General features: G+C 40.7%; 1 protein-coding gene across 2 annotated transcripts; it reads right to left on the bottom strand.

The window, feature by feature from the left end:
• Positions 1-702: 702 nt before the first annotated feature.
• On the bottom strand, positions 703-21,812 carry NRSN1 (neurensin 1). 2 transcript variants are annotated; one of them, XM_054492998.2, is made up of 4 exons: positions 21,650-21,812; positions 19,786-19,876; positions 13,520-13,717; positions 703-2,698 (listed from the first exon to the last, which is right to left on the bottom strand). In XM_054492998.2, exons 3-4 carry the CDS (start codon positions 13,706-13,708, stop codon positions 2,300-2,302), a joined length of 588 nt encoding a protein of 195 aa, XP_054348973.2. In that variant the 5' UTR covers positions 13,709-13,717; positions 19,786-19,876; positions 21,650-21,812; the 3' UTR covers positions 703-2,299. The 2 variants fall into 2 exon arrangements, with proteins under 2 accessions (XP_054348973.2, XP_054348974.2); XM_054492999.2 differs by lacking the exon at positions 19,786-19,876 and having other exon boundaries at positions 737-2,698.
• Positions 21,813-23,459: the final 1,647 nt, after the last annotated feature.

The raw sequence follows: 23,459 nt of genomic DNA, 5'->3' as shown, positions 1-23,459 counted from the left end.
TGGGATCAAGGCTCTAAGGTCATTCTTGTTTGTCATACAATTGAGATGTCTTCCCAAGCCAGGCCAGAAAATATCTTTAAAAAATGCGTACTCCACTGCTTCCCAGCCTCTGATTATATACGGCCTGCGTTCTTTCCAAAGATCAAACTGTATTTCCTAATCCGATTCAGCCACCTTTCTCCGCTCTACCACAATAACTCCCAATCCTTGCCTTGTGGGCTGGGAGGGTCCTTACAACTACCCACTTCCATGAAGACTGGACTGAACAGGAAAGACAGGGCATGCTGAATTGTTTTCAAACCCAGCTCCTACTTTATCCACCTCGGCTTCTTTTAGGCCTTCATCTGAGGAAGAGAGCTGCTTTTTAAATAGTTGCTGTTATGTCTGTACCTAGAAGTTCCCACCAGCCATCATTTTTCATTCTGGAGGCTTTTACAAGTCAAGTCTTGTACTCAGAGATTCATTGGTACGCAAGACAGAAGCAAGCATGGAAAGCTTCAAACAATGTTGCCTTGAACAGATGCTTGGGGGCTTGCATAAGTCTTTAAAAAATACAATTAAAATGGTATTTCCACAGGAAGACAGAGAACCTGAGAAACTGGAACGATTTCTCCAAAATCTGGCCAATGATCCTTGCTGAGGATACTGATTTGCCCTGTGTTCTATGCTGGACTGTGCAAAATAAACACTGTGCACAAAGAGTACTAATTGCTTCATTTATTCTTCCATTTAGCCGGGGAAACATCAGAGCTTATTCAGTCTCAGAATGGAAAATTACATGTTGGAGAGAAAATAACCACACTGAAGGAATGACAATGCAATTCAGGTTCCACTTGTTCACATATTTTATTTATCCAGAGAAGGAAGAAAAAAAAAGGTGGGGGGCGCTCTAAGGTGGCACAATTTTAAGAAAATACCAAGGTCACGTTTTCCATTTTTCTCAGTCTAATCTGAATCCATACATTAAAATAAAAGTGCAAGTGATGAGATGAACATCTTGTTGGAGAACAAAGCATCTTGTTTGAGAATGAAAACCCTTTTTAAGGTTAATATCTACCAAGGGGTTCCTTATTTGAGGATGGCTTACTTTTGTTTTTATAAAAATATGACAGCATTGTATAAATTGCTGGGGTTGGATATTTAAGGGTAGATGGTGTGAAGGCTGCTGACTCAGTGACTTTCCAGGAGTCTAATTCTGAAAGAATCCTACCATGGTGACAGCCACAAAAACATCACAAACATCTGTTGGGGAGAGACTCGACGACAAATGGCAAAAATGGAATCTCGGATGTTTGAGTAATGAGAGCCCAGACATATTGTGATTCAGGACTCCCATTATACAGAAGGGGAAAATTAGGACTGAGAGGTTAAATAATTTCCCCAAGATCACACAGGTAGTAGAGGGAACTAAAATTTCCTGGTTTCTAATTCAGTACTTTTGAACACTGCATAAATAGACTCTCCTAAAATTAATTTTTTGTCAAGATTCTAAAGTCGGCAATTTTAGCTTTTTTTAAAAAAATTGGATAGCAAGATCCTGCCTCCAAAAAAAAACTAAAAAAAATATTAACTGGGGTTGGTGGCAGGTGCCTGTAGTCCCAGCTACTTGGGAGGCTGAGGTGGGAGGATCGCTTGAGCCCAGGAGTTCAAGGCTGCAGTGCGCTATGATTTCACCACTGTACTCCAACCTAGGCAAAAGAACAGCACTTCATCTCAAAGGGGGAAAAAAAATGGAAAAAACAAAAAGATTTGTGAATGCTGATAACTTTGTATCCAATGTCAGGAACCTCATGTCAAGATATAGTTAAAAAACTCATGTTCGGATCAAAATCAGAGAACTCCATGTTTCTATGAACACATATGACAAAATCTTACACATAGTGAGACAGGAATGGAAGACAGCACCACGCAGAAAAGATTAGATAAACCAATATTAGAAAATAAAATAGACCACATTGGCCATTGGTGAGCTGGTCTAAACTGTTCGGCACTTTCAAATAACACGGAAAATAACACAAAGTCACGATCTATGAAAGAGGAGTTCCAGGGGGCTTCTGGTGGCCGGGTACAAGGAAGCACCCGTCTTAAGCAGCTGGATGCATGTGCACAGGCTTAGGCATGGCACCGACCTCCAGCAGAGCTGCCTGAACTGAGCAAGTGTGAGTCCACCCACTATACTGCCCACAGCTGAACACAGCCCTGGGGCAGTCAACGCCAAATCTTCTTTATCTCGAAAACTGGCCTGCTCCTTTTAACCACAGGCATAAATCAGACAAGAAGAACTGGAGTGGGAAAGGTTTCAGGTTGCCAAGAGAGGCTGGACATTTTGAACCCTGGACAAAGTGACTGGAATCTTTGTTTCCCCTGGCCCTGGAGCTTTTGTAACCGGCTGGGTGTGGGCTTTGATGTCTGCGATTCGTTCTTTAAACTTCTGCTGGAGGAATTTTTCTTCTTTGGAGTAGCTCTTTACAAACACCGACATCAGCAGGCACCCTGCCATGGACGTGCCTCCAATGCAGAAGAGAACGGCTCCTGCCAGCTTGTACATGTCCAGAGCACTGTTAAACTGGACAGCATGCGTGTCGACCACCACAAAATCGGCTTCGCCAAATGCTTCGATTTTGGGGGGCACAAGAAAGCCCACTGCCAGAACAGTCAATCCGAGGATCACAAAGACTGTACCTGAGATGAGTCCGACCTAGAGGCAGATAATGACAGAAGCAAGATAGAGTGAGGAAGGTGCTTCGGCTTGCCCCTGAACCCTCAAGGGCAGCACTTGTCTTGTTTCTTGAGAGAAGTGAATATTCCCAGTTACCCCAAATTTGCAGGAAACACTTAATTTTCTGTTGAAAAAGGTGAAAGATGATCTTCCTAATTTTAATGCCAACCAAAAACTCCAGTACTCAGCCTTGAGAGATATATATATATATAATCTTATATATATCTTATATATCTAAAGATATATATCTTATATATCTAAAGATGTGTATCTTATATATTATATATCTAAAGATATATATAGTATATAACATATCTAAAGATATATATTATATCATATATCTAAAGATATATATAATATCATATATCTAAAGATATATATATTATATCATATATCTAAAGATATATATATTATATCATATATCTAAAACTAGATATGTAATATATAAATATATATATAAATATCTTTTATTTTAAATTTGTACAATGTTTTGCCGTTGACAAAACCTTCTTTTGCTTCTTTTGCTTACATTGTCTCACTTGGTCTTGAGGAACAGAAAAGTAGCCCTGATATCCAGGAGCTGGCCTTACTCTGTCCCTTAGGCCTCGACATTGTTAGACGCTGGCTAGGAGCTCACAGCAAGGCCATGCTGTTCCGCCAGGCACCATCTCACAGAACATTAACACATGCTCATTCTGTGACCTTGATGAAGTGAGACTAAACAGTGGCCCTTCATAACTTTGTCTAAGCACAGACAAAAACAAGGTCCTTGTAAAAACCACAAACTACCACATGACCCCCGCTCCTGGCTAATATGAATGACAGCTACTTCTTTAATTATGATGACTTTAGTCTCACTCTAATCTGTCCTCTCTATACATAAAATTTATTAAGATATCCAATCATAGAATTGTCCCTAACAATCCAGAGTGAACTCTTGCTTCATTAGACCCTCCGCAAAATCACCCAACCAGAACCCACAACCTATAATATTATACTTCCTTTTCACATTCTCATACTGCAATGCCCCACAGTCCCCTATGGTGACATTCTTTCTCACTGTAATGAGTAATACATCCAACTTGTTCAACATATAGGTGTGTTCCTGCTGGTTTTGGCTGGAGGACATGGACAGTCTTTGTAACTACTCACCTCTTTTCCAAGTAAGCAGAGAAGGAACCTTAATTGCCAGTTTACAGGTAAAGAAATGTAGCCTCAGAGAGGGTAAGTCATGGACCAAAGATGGACAGCTAGCAAGCTGCAGAAGCAGGGTTAGAAGGCACAGAGCTGATCCCCAGGAGAGTGTTTTTTCTCCTCTCACATGTAGCTATTTGGGGTGTACTTGTGCAGGTGCTAGGAAGTGTTCAGAATAGCAGATGGAGGTTAAACTGCATTAGCTCAAGTTCTAATGAAATGTAACATACTAAAGATGGAAATGATGTACCATTTGGTGGTCAATGCTCACAGGTTTGGAATAAATAGACTCATGCTTGGATTCTACCACCACCACCTAGCACTTGAATCATAGAAGGAAAGTTACTTAAAAGCTCTTGTCATTAATTTTCCCATCTATAAAATGACAAATGCTCATAATACCTACCTCATAGAGGACTTGTGAGGACTAAATGAGACTATGCATAAAAGCACTTAGCCTTGTATCTGGCAAAATTATACGTTGTATCTGGCAAAATTATAAATCGTAATAAGTAGCTATTCTTATTTGGAAAGACACCCCTTGAAAAATTGTTATGCTACATTGGTAACAGTATTAAAATCGCTCAGCACTTGGAATAAGGAATAGCTAACACCATTACTTTTTAAAGTAATTTTTCCTTTCCTCCTGTTCTTAATTCTTTTAGTTAGAATAACAAGGTTAGGAAAATAACCAGATACATAACATAATTTAATCTTTAACATTTAAATTTTTGAGATAATACACTAATAAAGGAGGCTTGGCTAATAGAAGGGAAACGTATCCACAGATCTATCACCCTAGCAAAAAGGGGAAAAGGATAACTGGTATTATTGAACATCTATTATGACCTGGGCTAATGCTAGATGTGTTTTTCGTTTAATCCTCACAAGCATCTTATGAGAAGTAGGTATTTTTATTCCCATTTCACCTATAAGAAACTGAGGATTATAAGGTTAAAGAAGAATAGTTTAGCCGGGCATGGTGGCTCATGCCTGTAATCTTAGCACTTTGGGAGGCCAAGGTGGGTGGATCATCTGAGGTCAGGAGTTTGAGACTGAGAGGTGAAGCCCGCTGGGCTTCTGGGTCGGGTGGGGACTTGGAGAACTTTTCCGTCTAGCTAAAGGATTGTAAACACACCAATCAGCGCTCTGTGTCTAGCTAAAGGTTTGTAAACTGAACAATCAGCACGCTGTAAAAACACACCAATCAGCACTCTGTGTCTTGCTAAAGGTTTGTAAACTCACCAATCAGCACTCTGTAAAAAACACACCAATCAGCGCTCTGTGTCTAGCTAAAGGTTTGTAAATGCACCAATCCACACTCTGTAAAAATGGACCAATCAGCACTCTGTAAAGTGGACCAATCAGTGCTGTGTAAAATGCACCAATCAGCAGGATGTGGGCGGGGCCAAATAAGGATATAAAAGCTGGCCCCTGTGCCAGTAGCCGCAACCTGCTCTGGTTCCTTTCCACTCTGTGGAGGCTTTGTTCTTTTGCTCTTCACGGTATATTTTGCTGCTGATCACTCTTTGGGTCCACACTACCTTTATGAGCTGTTAACACTCACTGCCAGGGTCTGTGGACTCATTCTTGAAGTCAGAGAGACCAAAAATTCACTGGGAGGAACCACTTCCGGACACAAGACCAGCCTGACCAACATGGTCAAACCCCGTCTCTACTAAAAATACAAAATTAGCTGGGCATGCAGGCGCAAGCCTGTAATCCCAGCTACTCGGGAGTCTGAGGCGGGGGAATCACTTGAACCTGGGGTGGGTGGAGGTTGCAGTGAGCCGAGATCACACCGTTATACTCCAGCCTGGGCAACGAAAGCGAGACTCTGTCTCGGGAAAAAAAGAGGAAAAAAAGCATAGTTGATGGTCCCAAAAATAGCAGGTGGTGTGACTAGTACTAACCTAGATCTGTGTGATTCCTGCTACCCTTTACTTTTCTTCTGCCCATAATACTTCGCCATTAGTATTTTGTATATTTCTTTCTATTGTTTTTATTTGAACCTCAAAGGAGTTTTAGCCACCATATATGAACACATTTCCAGTATCTCATATTGTAAGGAAACTGAAAAAGAGTCAATAGGATGTCTTCTGGAAAAAAAAAAAAAAAGCTGTTCTATATAAGACGTAAGTACTACAGGAAAAATTGGGCTGTAAAATATAACATTTTGGATTGCTTTCTACGTTTTTCTAAAAATGGTGGCAAGTACATTTACTTTCCAAGACTAACCATTATTTATAACTTTTAGAAAATGACGCATATCAGAAAATTTTGAATGTACAAGCAAAACTGATTTAACTATCCAAGGTGACATGCTTCCTATGTCACTAAACTACCTCCCTGCTGAAGAATGGCATTAATTCTCAAAAATTGAGGGTGGCCGAAAGTTATCTTAGTTTCTGAGATTCTGAAGAGCAAGTGAGACCAGTGTGTGTCTGTCTTGCCTCCCCACAGCTCTTATTCCAGCCTGATACTCAATAAACCGTCCTGCCTGCCTAACTTAAACCATGAGACTGCTGAACACAGAGCCAGGTGATTGATTCTCAGAGCAGTCTGCTCCTCAGCTGAGCAGTGCTTTAGATGAAAATCCACTCCTGGACTATCACTCAGAAGCTAAAAGGCAAACCATGGCTTTCAGATGGCAGAATTCCTGTTCACTTGAAGAACTGGAACGTGGCTGGCCTTTCTGAGCCTTCTCCCCTTTTCTATTGACATGAGAGAATCAGAGAGAGGCTCGCCCTCTGTAGTGGGGAAGACAACACAGTGAACAGCTGACTTCAAGGCTTCTGAAGGTGCTGTCAGTGCCAGTCTTCAATGAGAATCTCCCTGAGATACACCCATTGGGGAATTCCAGACATGTTAAAGCATGGGAGGGAGAGCGTGGGATGATAGGTACGAAGGAGTCTGTCATGAGTAGGATATGGGAGGTGAGGAGAGCAGTTGGGACTCATCAGCTTAGTCTTGGTACCATGCTGAGTACTGGAAAGGATAAAAATTGAGGGAGCGATTCCATACAGTATCATAAAAATTATCTCTGGACACAGTTCTAAGTTGAATTGGTCCCAGGTCTAACAGAAAGAGGGCTCCCAAAGGAAAGAGTCACAAAATTGCAATGCAGAGGTTGTTTAAATTTCTGAGGAAGCAAAGCAGCCTTGTTTAGGGCCACACAGAAGAGTTGGAATGCTTTGGAAGGGTCGTTCTCCAGGCTCAGCAGAGCAGCCTGGGGCCTTAGGGTGGTAAGCCCAATCCCAACGGTGACAGAGAAGGGCCTCTCCAGGTGGTGACAAACTCCCGAAACAGCAGCGAGGACAGTTTTTGTGCTGTAACTTCCGATTCCACTCTTGGCTGTGGGAGGATGTGTGAAAACCCAGTTCCTGCTGCTGGAAAGGAAAATTGGAAAGGAAAGAAAACTTATTTATATGCCAGAAATTCTGCTGGTAGGGGCTACAGGCCAGAGACTGCTGTTATTTTGACCAACATCCTTTCATTGTTTCCCAGTGAGCTGATGAGGCCTGAAAATGCAGTTTACTCCAATAGACAGAGCTGGCAGCAGTCGCGGCGCAGCTGTTCTGGCAGAGAGGAGGCAGGAATGACTGTTGGAAGCGCGAACCTGCATGGCTGGGAAGAACAGCCTGGCGTGCGGGGAATGCTGGATGGAGCTGCATGTGCAAGGTGCCATCTGGGTTAGAGGTTATTTAGGGGAAGCTCATCAAGGGCGAAGATGGGCTTTTTCTTCTGCATCAGCCCTGAGGGCTGTGCTGACCTCTCCTGAGCTATGAGCGGTGATGTCTGCCAGTAGCAGTGGCAGACTCTAGCTCATCTGTCCCTGCTTGCCTCAGCTTGACACTGAGCTTTATGAAGCAAGAACCGACGCCTGGCGATGATCGAGGTCCTTCCATAGCCTGACCTCACAATCTTCTTAGACCCTTTCACCTGGGCAGTGAAATCACATCAGCTCTTCCACCTAACAGAGATTCCTTCTTCCAGCGCATAAACACATTCAACTGCCTCCATCTTCGAAAGCAATTCCCCCAGCTCTGCGTCCCTCTCTTCCTACTCCTCAATGTCCTTTCTACCCTTGACAGCCACGCTTAGTCCTCCATGATTTCCTTAAACCTGCTTCTCCGAGGTTACAAAGGACCTCTTAATTGTCAAATCTAATGTCAAATCTAATTTCTTCTTTAGGCTCACTTAAATATTCTACGTTCATTGATATTAAACCCTTATACTTTCTTGAAACCCTTCCCCGTGGTTATCTCTGACACACTGTGTCCTCTGTGTATCTCTGCTCCAAACAACTCACTCTCAACCTGCTTTGCTGGATGTTTTTCGTAAATTATCGGTGTTCCCCAGGATTCCCTTCCCCACCTTTTTTAGAGACAGGGTCACTCTCTGTCATTCAGGCTGGAGTGCAATGGTGCAATCATGGCTCATTGCAGCCTTGAACTCTTGGCCTGAAGCAATCCTCCCTCCTCAGGCTCCTGAGTCCTCTGGGATTATAGGCACACACCACCACGTCTGGTTCAGGAGTCTATCCTTGACCTCCACCTATTCTTATTCACTATGTTCTCTTTAGCGTTTAATTGGAAGCTACAGTTTCAACAGTCATTGTTACCAATGACTTCCAAACCTCCAGCTCCAGCTTGGATCTCTGACTTGAGCTCTAGACCATATTTCTGACAACCAACAGGAAAATCTACAGAAAAATGTCCCAAACACTCCTCAAACCCAAAAGAGTAAAAATGGTGCTCTGCAACTTCCTTCCCAATTTCTCTATTTGTGTTCTTCCCATCCACCCATTCATGAAATTGTTCCTCACAGTCATAGTGGTGGATATTAAATCTTAGTCACTCTATCTCATAAAAATCTCTTGAATCTTTTCTGTCTTGTCCACTGCAGCCACTCTAATGTTGCAGGCCATTATTATATCTTGCCTAGATCATTGCAACAGTGTCCTGATGATCTCCATTGCTCCATCCTTCAAAGGCAATCTGAGAAATCTTTTATAAACAGAAATTATACCACATGGCTTCTCTTCTTAGTAGTCTTCCACAAGACATTATATCAAGTGAAATAAGCCAGGCACAGAAAGACAATATCGCATGATCTTCCTTATATGTGGAATCTAATAAAGTTGAAATCATAGAAGTAGAGAGGAACTGGGAGGGAGTGGGAGAGGGGATTGGGAAGATTTTGTTTAAAAGATACAAAATTTCATCTAAGAGGAATACATTCAAAAGACCTATTGTACCACATGGTGACTATAGTCCATAAGACTGTATTGTGTTCTTGAAAATTGCTGAAAGAATAGATTTTAAGTGTTCTTACCACAAAAAAGGATGTGAGGTAATGCACATGCTAGTGTGAGGTAGTCGTGCCACAATACATATTTCAAAACAACATGTTGTACATGGCAAATATATACAATATTTATTTGCGATTTAAAAAGCAGAGTCTTCCACAGCTCCTCTCATCTTTAGTATAAAACTAACTTCTCAATATCTAGCAAAACTTTGAAGGAAAAAACAAGGACTTAGCTTAAAAGTTTAAACTCTGACTTAGCTTAGGAGCGGGGACTGGAGAGGTCAGGGCAGATAGGAGGAACTCAACCTGGGTCTTGAGAGGAAAGAGAGGGACCGGAGTCACTTTCACAGTTAGTAAGGCTGTGGAGGAGGCGGTCACGCCTTGCACCTGCACATCGCCATCAAATGCCTCCATGACATATTAACCTCTGACGTAGGCTGATACAGGTTTCTGAGAGAGGTCGAGGAGAAGGCAAGAAGATAACCCTGAGGTGAGAAGGAAATGACCGGGGGTGAGAAGACTGCTCCCATTGGTTTGACACCTGCATATGACGCTGTTTGCTGCATGGACAATCAAGTGGCAACAGCCTTAGTCAAGGTCAAAGGCAAAGATACAACAAAAAAAATTCCACCATAGCCTGATTGATTTTGGGGCAGCAGCAATGGGTGATGGGACTATGTTACATCGATTTTTATAGATGGCATCAGCTGCAGGCAGTGGGATAAATTAGAAGTGGCTGAGGCAGTCATGCAGCAACCTAGGACCTCTGAAGCACAGAGAAAGTGTGTGGCACTCTGTGTATGTGTGTGTATGTGCGTTTGTGTGTGTTTATACCTGATTATGACATCCCAACTAGGAAAGCCTAGATTCAGTATCTTGCCCCTCACTGTATTCAAGCTGAAATGTTATGGAGAAATTTGTATTACATGGCCTTTCAGAGTCTTCTGTGAACTGGCTCTTGTATGCATTCCCAGGTTCAACTCCTTACTCTTCTTCTTCAACTTTTGAACATTTACCCCAGCCACAGGGAACTCTTTGCAGTCTCCTGAACATGCTGTACTCGCCCATGACTCTTAGCTTTTGCAATACTTTTCTCTCTACTCGGATACCCTGTTCCTGCTTGCTCACATGTGACCTCCTCTTGGAGCCATTTCTTCCCTAGGCTGCATCAGATACCCACTCCACCCTGCCCGTCTGTGCTCCCAGTAAGTATTGTGCCTGCTTTAAGGGGAGCATTTAGCATATTGCATTATAACAATCTGTGTACGTGGCCACCTGCCCTATTTGACTGCGAACTCCTTCAGGTCAAGGGCTATATCTTATTCAGAGGTGAAGAAAATATCTTCTTCACATTTGAAGAATATTTGTTCACCTCTGAAAAAGAAGATCTTATTCACATCAGAATCCCCGAGCCTGGTGCATGTTGGACAGCTACACATTTGAAGAAAGAGAGGAAGAATGGTACTGTGAAATAGATGTTATGCAGATGCATGCAATAAAGATTCTAACTCAGACCCATTTGATTCCAATCTCCTTTCTCATTAAGTCTTGCCACGCTGCCCACTGCTGTAAAGCTGCCTCAAGAGCAGAGTCCTATCAAAGCATTGTGAGCACGGCCCCCAGTGAGAGGCCAACACGACTCTTGCAACACTATAGTGGAAGCAGGGAAAGGAGAAGCCAGCAATTTGAACCACCTACAGATGCAATTTGATTGAAAGAAAAAAAACACGAAAAAGAATCATAATAGAAACATGAGCATAGCTAGTGCCTTTTCCTGTGTTGGTACAAAGCACTTCATAAATCCACTGGCATGAATTCACTCATATTCCCTAGGAGGAAACCCAGGAACAGTTGGTTTATCCCTTGATAGAGATGAGGTCTCTGAGACAGTGAATTCCTAGGTCAGTCCGGTTGACACTAGGCTTCTTGTGTTTTGTGGTTAAGATATACATCTAGGACTCCAGTATAATAGTAAATAAATATTTTTGGATCTTGTTTGTACAAAATAGAAGGGAGAAAATAATGAAATATGAATTCTGGGGTTGGTAATTCACTGTGAGTTATTTGTTTTAAACCCATAACTATGTTTTATTTGATGGGTTTACAGCTTCACAAATCACATAACAACCAGTGCTTTGGAGTTCCATGAACACTTACAATATTCTGTGTGTCAGTGGCATTTTAGGCTCTTGGCACAATAGATCTGTCAGGCAAATGCTTTTTTTTTTTTTTTTTTTTGACAAATAGGGAAACAACCACCCACATATCTGGGTAAATATAAGATGTGCCAAGCTTGGCTGTGCATTTCATTGGCTAAAGCCAGTAAGGATTCATCAGAGGTGAGATTTCTACAGGGCAAGGATGCTGACTTGACCGGTTCTGATGCAGAGTATGTGACAACAATATGATGTTGAATTAACACAGGTCTTGGATTATCCATGTTAACAACTGTGTTACCTAATACTTTATTTATTAACTATATTTCAACTTTTTTTTCCATTTAAGAACTCAGAGCTTCATACAGCAACCAGTAATAGTAGCTAATATAGCTAATGCTCATTAAGTACATACCAAGACAGTGTTAAGCTCTTTGTAAATATTATCTCATTTAATTCTCATATCTTTTATGTGGTAGGTGCTATAAGTATCACCATTAGAGGCCCCATAAGGCCAATTAATTTGCCCAGGGTTACAGAATGATTAAAGAAAAGAGCTGGGATTTGAGCTCATGTAGTCTGAGGTTAGAATCTATGTTTATAATTATTATGCTATACCGCCTCTTGTTACACTATATGGCCAATAAATTGCAAGTTTATGTCAATGTCCATGTCAAAAAATTCTGGGATCTTTTGGGAGAAACAAAGATTAAGGAAGACCTTAGGCATTATCTAAGATTCATCTTCCCAGTATCCCTGAAGCCTCTTCCTCTTCTTAGTTTCTAAATGTTGGAATGTCCCAATGCCCTCTTCTATGTCCATAACACTGTATTGTGTTATGGACACACTCTTTTCCTGGATGATCTCAGAAGTCCAGTGCCTTGTATAGATTCTATGTGTCAATAACTCCCAATCTATGAGCTGTAGATTGATATATTTAAATTGTCACTAGAGATCACTGCTCGGATGTCTAATAGGCATAACCTTTACCTAAAATTTGACTACTTTTCACCATCTCCACTAATGCCACCAGCATCTTTTGCCTGGGTACTTTAACAACCTCTAAATTAATCAGCCTCTTCCAGTGGCTTCCCATGTCTCTCTAGGTAAAAATCCAAGACCTCACTATGGTGTACAAGGCTGTACATAAATCATCTGTGCCTTGTTATTTTTCTTAATTCATTGCCTGTCCCTTTTCTCACCCCACTCCAACCAGATTGGAGACCTCTGGATCATTTTCAAACATACCAAACTTGTTAACTTGTTCCCATTTCAGAGCTTTTGGACTTACTATTTTCCAAGTCTAGGATGACCTTCAGTCAGGTCTGTTCCCTCAACTCATCCTGGTATTCCTTGAGATGGCATCTCCTCTGAAAGCCTTCTACCATCAGCATATCCTAATACCAGTCTCCATCACCCCCTGTCATCCATAGCACTATCACTACCTAACATTCTATCATGTGGTTTCTTTGTTTACAGCCTGTTTCCCATGATAGATTGTAAGCTCCATGAGGGAAGTCACTTTTTCTTTCCCTGTTTACCACTTTAACCTCTAGCACTTTGAACCCTCTTGGCACAGAGTAGATGCTCACTAATTGTCTGTTGAGGGACTAAATACATTGTCTAATGAGATTCCTTCATTTGAGGAAGCTGGGGTCAGAAAGCCTCATGATCACACACTCGGTAGAGGTGGAGCTGGTATACTGACCACTGTACTACATTTCATCATTAACTCCCTCTAAATACCTAACGATTTCTTTTTAATAATTGTTGCAATTTGTCAAATGATACTTACCATGCCTGTAAGGAAGGCTGAAAGAATGTAATGTTTTGCCTATGGATGGCTTCAATTAGTGAATTTAATGGCACATTTTTAATAGTAGCAATAATAATAATTCATATGGCAATTGCACCTATTTATGTTTAACCTGCTCATCAATAATTGTGCTGTGTTTAGAGGCTTTCTTTGGCCCAAGGTTTAGATTCTTCTTTTCTAATGTAAGAAACATGCATTTAGTATCACCAAGAGTGATGCACACACAGCGAGTACTAAACCTCTCCATCCTCCACAGCTGCAGTATTAACCATGTCCAATAATTTTTCCATTCCCTAAGTTAAGCACATGCTCCTTCCTTACCTTCCAGAATACTGAGCTCCACCTGTTAGGTGATCTTTGGATCTGGAAATCATCCTCATACTCCCAGATTGAGGCTGTACAGTCCTCATAAAACTGGTGCAGGTAGGACCGGACTCCATAGCGCTGGTACCTGCCCTCAGCTGCAGCCTGTGCCTGCCTGGACCCACAGACGTTGCTGCAAGAACTCATCCTTCCCAGCTGGAATGACAACATCCACATGGATTAATGCCACAGGCTTTGGCCACAGGATCAAAAGACATATGAAAGGTAAGAACCAGACTGAGTAATGTATGCCTAGTTGAACAATGCTCTTTTCATTACAGAAAAGGTACTTTTAAAGACCCGTCTTTCTTGGCCGGGCGCGGTGGCTCACGCCTGTAATCCCAGCACTTTGGGAGGCCAAGGAGGGCGGATCACTAGGTGAGGAGATGGAGACCATCATGGCTAACACAGTGAAACCCCGTCTCTGCTAAACACACACACACACACACACACACACACAATTAGCTCGGTGTGGTGGTGGGCGCCTGTAGTCCCAGCTACTTGGGAGGCTGAGGCAGGAGAATGGCGTGAACCCGGGAGGCGGGGCTTGCAGTGAGCCGAGATCGCACCACTGCACTCCAGCCTGGGCGACAGCGAGACTGTCTCAAAAAAACAAACAAACAACCATTACAACAAACCCGTCTTTCTTATAAGCTGTTCTTTTTTGCTTAATGCAAGATTACCTAAACACTCAATGACTAGAACTGCATCTCCATAAATGAAATGAGATACAACAGCACAACTCACATAAATTAGGTACACATTTAAGTATGAAGCACACAAGAAATGGGAACAAAGAAGCTGAGATTTTTATTGCCTTGACAAGAAATCTTTAATCTCTTAGAATCTAGTTGTCTTTGCACTTACATGTTAAAGAATTGGGCAGGCATTCTCATTTGCTGAAGATGGAGTTTGTCTTTAACTGTCCTCTCAGATTTTTAACTATGTTTCCTTGTGGAATCCACACCACATTACTCTAACTAGTTCGAAATTTTGCTTTCCGATCTCATGTATCTTCCTCTGACATTTTAACTAATTGTCAAGTTGTATGAAGTTTTATTAAAAAGCTGCTGAGCAACTTATGCCTCATGCTTTATTAATCACAAATGGCTTGGCCAATAATTTACACCTCACTAACTCTAACACCATATATTTTAGCCATTATTTGTGGATACATCTGTCCACGTGGGTGGCTAGAGTGTAATGTGGAGAGTGGACACAGCCTTTTATTATTTTCCATGAAGTGTCTAGTGTAAGTAAGAACTCAGAGAACTGTTAAATAAAACTATGTCCTGGGCAGGCTGTTAGGGGCTCTGCCTTTTTAAAATGGAAATTTCTACTTTATTTGACCTAATTGATACCCTTAGAGAGAGGCATTTATATGGATTTTGTTACTAATCATGGTTAAAAAAAAGAATTACTGAGTGACAGTAATTTTGTTGAATAAGGGAATTGTCAGTTATCATCTTAATTTCTGATCTCCATATAAGCAAATAAATGTATAGCTGGAAATGTGAAATACGTGTTTGGATTTTTAAATTATCCTGTAGATAGATGAGAACACATTGACACAGGGAGGGGAACATCACACACCTGTCAGGGGGTGGGGAGCAAGGGGAAGGAGAGCATTAGGACAAATACCTAATGCATGTGGGCCTTAAAACCTAGGTGATGGGTTGATGGGTGCAACACATCACCATGGCACATGTATACCTATGTAACAAGCCTGCACATTCTGCACATGTATCCCAGAACTTAAAGTATAATATTAAAAAGTGGAAATAATAAATATAAAATTCTGAAAGAACTCTTTAGTCCACAATATAGCTGCCACACTATTGTTTGAATATAAATGAAGGTGGTTATTTTTGTGTTTTCAAATAAATCAGACTTCTTCCAAAAAAAATTATCCTGTAGATAGTTTTAGTTATGTGGACATAGTCTATACGTGACAAAGTGAGGAACAACACAGACGGTTATTTTTCTTTTAAGATGGGTTTTCTCAGAGCTTCTGCTGTAATCCCTGCCAACAGAGGCATATTAAATGTTTCCAATTACTTATCAAGCAACCAGCTAGTAATGTTTATCTACAAAAGAAAAATATCGATCTACAGTCCCATCAAGTGCCTATATGTGGCCACTTAGTTTGATTGGATAGAATTATGCGGCTAAAATCAAAGTTGGAACCAGGGATAGTCAGCAAATCCTTGTGCAGTGGGCACAAAGTAAACCCATTAGAATATCTTCAAATATGTGCCCTTAGCTACAAATGAGTTTCGGTTAAGAACGTAGTCAAATGGAGGAAAACATGGTCCTGGTCTTAGAAAAATGGGGCTATTAATGATGACCAATAACCTCATCTTTTTAGCTGTTGGTCAATTAAAACCAACTAACTGTTAGCTCCTGTGCTTTTTTCTGTTTCAGGTATAGCTGCCATCTAGAGAAATCACCCAGGGAAAGAGTGCAGGGAGGCAAGAGTCTACACATAAACACCCACACCTGCACCCCCCCACACACGAACGCATTTGCTTTAAAACGTTTAGAAAGATATGATTTCATAAAAAGTCAAGATTTTTAGAATGTTCTTTGCCTGAGTAGAGCAGCAAAATCTGGCAGATCAAAAGAATATTAACCTAGTTTTAATGTTTTAAGCACTAGGATGATCTCTTCAGTACCTTCTATTTAATGCTTATACAATGAAGATGATTAACAAGAGCCTATTACCATTGGTATATAAGTGGCATAATTTTAAAGGCATTTTCCTTTAAGGCATTCTAATGCAAATTTCAGTCCAGGGGAGATGGGATTGGTATTACTAACTGCTTTGTCAACTAGGAAACTGAGGCATAGAAAAATCATCTACTAAAGGTTACACCATGAGTCAGGGAACAGATGAAAGATGACAATTAACACGAGAAGCAGGAGTATGGACTGAATCATATACTTGCATAGTCAGAACCACCTCCTCTAAATATATATTTTCAGATTTTCTATAAAGCATCAGAGACTTTAACATGAAAAAGGGACAAAAATAGATATGATAGGAATAAAAAAAATCCCTCATAGCAACAGTAAGAGTTATGTTTCCTTAGATGCTGAAGTTGTTCTTTCCCAGGATTGAGCTTTGATGCAGAGAAGGACCGTGTGATATATTATAGCCATTCCCCGCACAGTTTGCTACCAGCACACTAGGTTAAATGTTTCTGGTTTATAAGATGAGACCCAGTTGTCCAACTTTGTTAAAAACAATATGGGTAAAATCATAAAAGAGATAGAAAGTGTCATAAAACAAATGTTTTTGAGCCTGAGTGATTGAAGGCTCTACTTGAAGCCGTGGAATTTTAGCTGTTAGCTACATTCCAGAAAAGGAATTCCAAAGCACCTTACTTTCTCCTCCAGGGGCACAAAACATGAACAAGAACATGGTCTGTTTTGTGTTACCTACACAGGGCAGAGAATGGACTCTACTGCCATTTTTTGATTTGCAACTTACTGGTCAGGAGATTCCAGACAAGCTCATTAGCCTCTCTGGGCTATGGTTTCATCATCCTTAAAATAAGAGGGTTGGACCAGATAAATCTCTAATTCCTTCTAGTTGTAGCTTTTCAGGATTTTTTGTTTGTCTGTACAGAATGACTCTATCATTTTTTTTACTGAATGAACAACTAGGTTTACTGATTTCCTACCTCCTTCCATATCCTCATTGACAGCTCAAATTCTTACTTTATACTAGTATGTATGCAGCTTCCCTTTAAAAAGGGCATATAACTAGTTAGGTTAGTTACTTGCTACTAGGTAGACTAAATGTTTGTGTGTTGTTTAACAAGTTACTTCAGTATCACGTATGTTGCCTAAAATAGGATCCCCAAGGGTCTGACAGGTATCACACATCTTCCCAAACATATAACTACATGGAATTCACTCCTAGAGGAGAATGACTTGGAAGAACATGAATTTAAAAATATAACATGTTAGAGTGATGGATTTGGACCTACAAAATCTCAACAGAGAGTTATACATCTCCTAGGGAAGTCAGTAACTTTTTGTCCCCATGTTACAGTTATTTGGAATCCTATTTGATTGATGGACACTTCTGGTATCATAAAAAAAGATATGTGAGGTCACTTCATGAAGTCACTTTAAAGACTGGGCAGTTATTAAACTATATACAACAAACTAGAATTGAGACAGAAACAGAAGCTATGTGCAAAGGCTTTTTACTTTGGCTAATTATTTACTTAAAGATCAAGGTTTCATAAGAATTTTGATGTCTGTATTTCAATAGCTGTAGTAGCAACAATAAAAAGGTTAAATCTATGACTGTTGTTAATGAACATATTTTAGAGAGCCTTTTTTATTCACAGAAAGCTTTAACATCACAGGAGGTACATGGATAGAGGGGATGAGTAAACACACTCTTTAGTATTATATTTAATTCAATCCACATTAGTCTTCATTCTGTAAACACTCTGATGGAGCCTGTTGCATCCTCCCTGCCAGCATGGCCATGATGATGGGGCACAAGCAACTTTTGTGTGTGATTGTTTGGTTATCTATGAAGAGACAGTTGTTTTTATTCTCTCTGAAGGATGCTCTACTTGCTGATAAATGAGGATCCATCCATGGATTTCTTCTTTTTATAATCTGTCCATAGCAACTGTCTCAATTGCATGCACTGTTATACATTAAATGAATATTCAGTTCTTACCAACTCAGCACACCTATCATAACTCAGAGACCAGAGGAGGGAAAAAAATTATGCTGCCACTCCCTACCAAATTCTTCTGAGAGGCTTTCTATAATCAATATATCTAAATATCAGTGTTCCATTACTTTCTATCCCCTTGTCTAGGTTTGTTTCTCTTCCTAGCACTTGTTACTATCTGATATTCTATGTGTGGTTTATTTACTTATGGTCTGATAGACCATATACATGATAGAGTGTAAGCTACATGTGGGCAGGGACATTTTCTGTACTGTTGACCACTTTAATCTCCAGTACGTTGAAACTTCCTGCAGAGTTCTACATGGGTTGGTGTGGCTGAAGGCCTGAGTAGTCCTCCATTTTTCATCCTCCCCTTCCTTCAGTGTTTTTAAAGCACTATGTGCCAGGCACCTGTGAGATAGATAATAGTTATGAAGATGAGTGGAGCCAGGTCTGCCCTCAATGGACTCTTGGGTTACAAGGAGACACACTCATGAAGCAATAAACATAACAAAATGAGCATCATCAAGAGGTAAAGGGAGTACAAATGCTCAGAATTCCTTGAATAATTCCCGTATTAGGGAAACAAGCTCATGCATGTGCTATTGTGATATCACTATGTGTGCCAATAGACTGTAGTATCAATGTGTTGGAAATTTAAATTTCTGTCTAATATATGCAGTTACTTTTTATTTTCTGTTATAATTGTTCATAGCCTTGAAGCAGAAATAAATCTTTATGCCTCATGAAACTCTAAGAACATTACAGACATTATATTCTTTGTCTTCGTGGTCTCCTTGAGAGAAGAGAGGCAACAAATATGAGTGTTTTCCTGTGACGCTATGTGTGAGTCAGTTGTGAGGCCAGGCACAGGCCCTGTTCTATTTATTTTCTTTGAAATATCATTCAATTTTTCATGCTGCTTTTCTCTCCCATAAAATGATTCTGAGATAATGAGACTGAGGTTCCCATTATAGCCACTTTTCCACAGGGCCAGTGCTGCAAAAGACAAAGTATAGGCACATAGACAATTTAGACCACTTATTCAACACCAAGCCAAAAGGTCAGTTCCTTAAAAGATTCGGTCAGACTCACAGGGGATACAGGAAGGCAATAAAGCCTGCTAACAGCTTTTTCACTTTTAAATCAGGCATTCTGAAATTATATAAGCATGGTCTTAAAACCTGAACCGTGTTCCTACCAATGGATTATTTCAGAGATATTTTATTTTTCTGAAACAGTGGTAGAGATTGTGGCTTTATATTGAGTTATTAAAATACCTTCAAAGTCAGTGGACATGTAACCACTTTTATAATTTTTAAAAAGGAGTAACCATGTAAGATTATCTTACTTGTTATCATTAACTTTAATTCTTCAAGATTTATTTTTTAGAAAGGTACATAAAATCCGAAGCTAAAATGAGAAAAAGAAGTACCCATATTCTCTTTTAATCTCTTCTTTATCTACATGCAGACACAGGGTGCTTATGAATCTACATGTGATAAGGTTTGAGTCCTACCTTTGAAGTCCTCTTTTTCTTCTTCTTTTGGTTTACTCCTTGATCGTTCCTTTTAATGGCACATTCTTCAATCCTATTTAGGAAAAACTCTCTGCAGAATGTAATCCAGATAAAAATCTAAATTTTGTAAGACATTCATATAACTTATAAAGAATCATTTTAATGTTGACAAAAGCATTGACAAAGAACTTCATGTTTAAAAATTGAGATAACTTTCTAAAAAACAAAAGTCTAAACTATATTTTAGAACTTTTCAATGGGTTCTCATAATAATTTATAAAGTGAATGAGATGACATAAAAGGGCTTTGTAAATTATAACACACTATACACGTGCTATTCTCATTTTTATATAACTATATTCCATGTTGTTAATAATACCAAATAGACTGATCCATTTCTATTTTACAAATTCTAAATTTAAAAAAGTTCCTTGCTTCCTAGATACTTCAGAATTGATATTTTCTGGTGCTTGGTCTTATAATGTAAAATATATGAGTCCTATAATCACTATATTTTCTGATATGTTTACATGCATTTTACACTTTGTAAGGCTCTTTGGATGATTTACTTATTAGGCTGAGTTTTACTCCTATATCCGTTTGCTTCCTATCATGATCATTTTGCTTTCCAGCTGCCTAAGAAAAGCAGGTGCCCATGCAAAATTTGATTAAAAAGCCATTGCCAACTATAAGGCTGTTGGTTTCCTACATTACTCTAGTTATGTGAAATAAGATAATAACTGGGACCATATTTTTTAAGGGATCATTAAGAATTCTTTCTGATGAACAGGTCCCCATTTGTTTGCAGGAGAACCTGAAGACTTGAGGTGAGTAAGCCAAGCTGAGGCCTGATAAACTGTTTTCATCATTTCTAGGGTCAGCCTATATATGGACCAAAGCCAAATCGTCAAGACCCATTTACTTTCCCCCAAATTTTGTGAGTGGTGTGTGGGCAGATTTGGGGGAAAGAAGCAAATTATATTAGCTTCCTGGATCTGGATAAGCAAACGAAAACAAGCCAATCATAGGTCACTGAATTCACTACATTCTCCTCTTCCTCCCTCCCCCAACACCTGCCCTCCACCCCCATCTGTATCTCTTCCTTTCCTGTCTCTCTCTGCGTCTCTGAATTACATTTCTCTTCTTTTTATCTGTCATCATCTCCATTTTCTCTGAAGATTCCCCACATGCCCTTCACCAAAGGCTGGCCTGATGCGGAGCCCAAGGAGCTCTCCAAGGTCCTGAAAACATTTCTGTTACAGTGCCAGGAACCAATCAAACATTAGCTGTTAAATTCCAGCTCTGTTTTCTTTGAGGCCTCCAGACTCTGTCTGACCCCCACCCTAATGTTCCTGTCTAACAACACAAAAAGTAGGTCCTGAGATCACACCAAAACACTGAAACATCTTCAGACGTGGCACAGGAGTGGGGAGGGCCAGTGGGGGCTCAACTCAGCCTGAAAAATAAATCAAACCAACTTTGCAAACTCTAAATACATATATTTGACTCTTTCCTAATACACAACTTTTCTTATCTTATGGAAAGGAAACTCTTAAGTTTTTAGCTGTACGCCCCTCGTGGCCCCCCACCCCCGCCTCAAATTCTTACATAACGCAAACCACAAACCACCAAAGCATGGAGCTACCTCTTCCTAATTTGCATGTTTTCACCGATTTTAATACGCATGTTTTTTGTGGAGATTGGTGCACATATAATAAACGTGAATGAATGAGGGAGGGAGGGAGAGAGAGAACATTTATGCATGAAGGAGGAAGGAAAGAGAAAGGGAAGAGAGGGAGAACTGGAGAAAGACATTTGGAGAATAGAAAGCCGCCACCCCTGGACTCTGCGTGGCTTTACCTACCCCCTCCGATCCCCTGACCCGTGGAGCAAGTGCAGCCAGCCTAGCTGCAGATCTCTCGCTGGGGTCCCATCGCCGCCGCCACCGCCGCCGCTCCGCCTCGTAGAGCTCAGCCCGCGCCTGATTGACAGCTGGGAGTCCCGCGTGCCCGCGCACCCGAGGCCCGCGCAGCCGCCGCCGCCGCCGCCGCCGCCGCCGCCGCCGCCACCGCCACCGCCGCCCTCTCCAAAGGGGCAGGGTTCCAGTTTTCCGAGAGCGGCAAGTGGGCGGGGCCGATTTGTCTGGCGCTCCAGGCTTGTTCCTGCCTGCACCGCGAGGCTGGTGCTTCTGTTAGGGCAGCTGTCAGGGCCTCTGGAAGGCTGGTAACTGGGCCCTGCCGAGGCTCCCCAGGATGGGCACCTTCTCTGCCTTTGTGCTTCTTCAAAGCTTTTTTTCTGCCCAGACCATATTTTGGTCGTAGAAGGCTGGTTCAATATACAGTTATGCGTCGCATTATGATGGGGATATGATACTCTGAGAAATATCTGGTTAGGCGATTTCATCCTGCTAACATCATAGCGTGTACTTTCCCAAACCAAGGTGGTTCAGCCTACTACACACCCAGCTATATGGTAGAGCCTATTGCTTCTAGGCTACAGACCTGTACAGCATGTTACCCTACTGAGTACTGTTGGCAATTAGAACACAATAGTAAGAATTTGTGTGTCTAAACATAGAATAACTACAGTGAAAATACCTTATGGAACCACCGTCATACATAGAATCTGTCGTTGACTCCAACATCACTGGGCAGTGCTTGGCTGTACATATTTTTAAAATGAGTGAAGAGGCAGATGGTCGTGATGTGTGTTTCTTTCACTGCCACCCTATTAGAGATGTTTTCTCTCCCTGATGAGACGCAAGGTGAGGAGATTCTCTTTGCTGGCAGAGCACTGCCCAAATGAAGAACCTTCTCACCTCTTTGAGTATTGGGTAGTTTTAACCCTCACTCTTTCCCTTACTCTACCGTCAGGAAGTCCAAATGGGTTTGATGAAAGAAAGATGAAGAAAATAAGTTAAATTATGGCATTCAAGAGAAAAGCACAAATGCATAAAGGCAAGAACACATTAGAAAATTACCTGTGAATGCCTTAGAAAATGTGCATAGTTGTGGGCAAGTTAGTGTATAAATACAATAACCTCTGCTTCAGGAGACTTTCTGCAGACCTCTCGTATGTGGCATTTAATGAGAATATTTACTAAAATAGTTAATATTTTCATGGCTATACTACACATAATAATAATAATACCTAAAATTTACATAGTGCTGACTATATGCCAGGCATTGTGTTAAGTACATTACATTAAGTACATTGTGTTAAGTACATTACATAATATTTGCATGGCTATACTACACATAATAGTAATAATACCTAAAATTTACATAGTGCTGACTATATGCCAGGCATTGTGTTAAGTACATTACATATATATTAATTATATGTATATTATATCATTTAATCCTCACAGCAACCCAATGTGGTGGGCATTCTCTGATCCAGATTTTACAGAAGAAGCCGAGGTACAGAAAAGTGACACACACCCACGGTGATACAGACTCACAATTACTTGTCAAAGGTCATATAGCTACTAAATCTGCAATCTGCAAGATGATCTCCCGGAAAGGGTTAAGGATATAAGTGATATTTTGCCCATTATTTCCTCACTTCCACATAGGTTTCAGGAAAAAGCCTAAAAAACACTAAGAAACACCTCTGTCTTGTTAAACAGTGGGCAGACCAATGCAAATTGTTGAACCAATGCTTAGGGGGCC

Source organism: Pongo pygmaeus, chromosome 5, assembly GCF_028885625.2.
Source record: "Pongo pygmaeus isolate AG05252 chromosome 5, NHGRI_mPonPyg2-v2.0_pri, whole genome shotgun sequence".
NCBI classification, from domain to species: Eukaryota; Metazoa; Chordata; class Mammalia; order Primates; family Hominidae; genus Pongo; species Pongo pygmaeus.
Note: the sequence above shows the minus strand (reverse complement) of the source record. Positions and strands in the feature narration are given on the sequence as shown.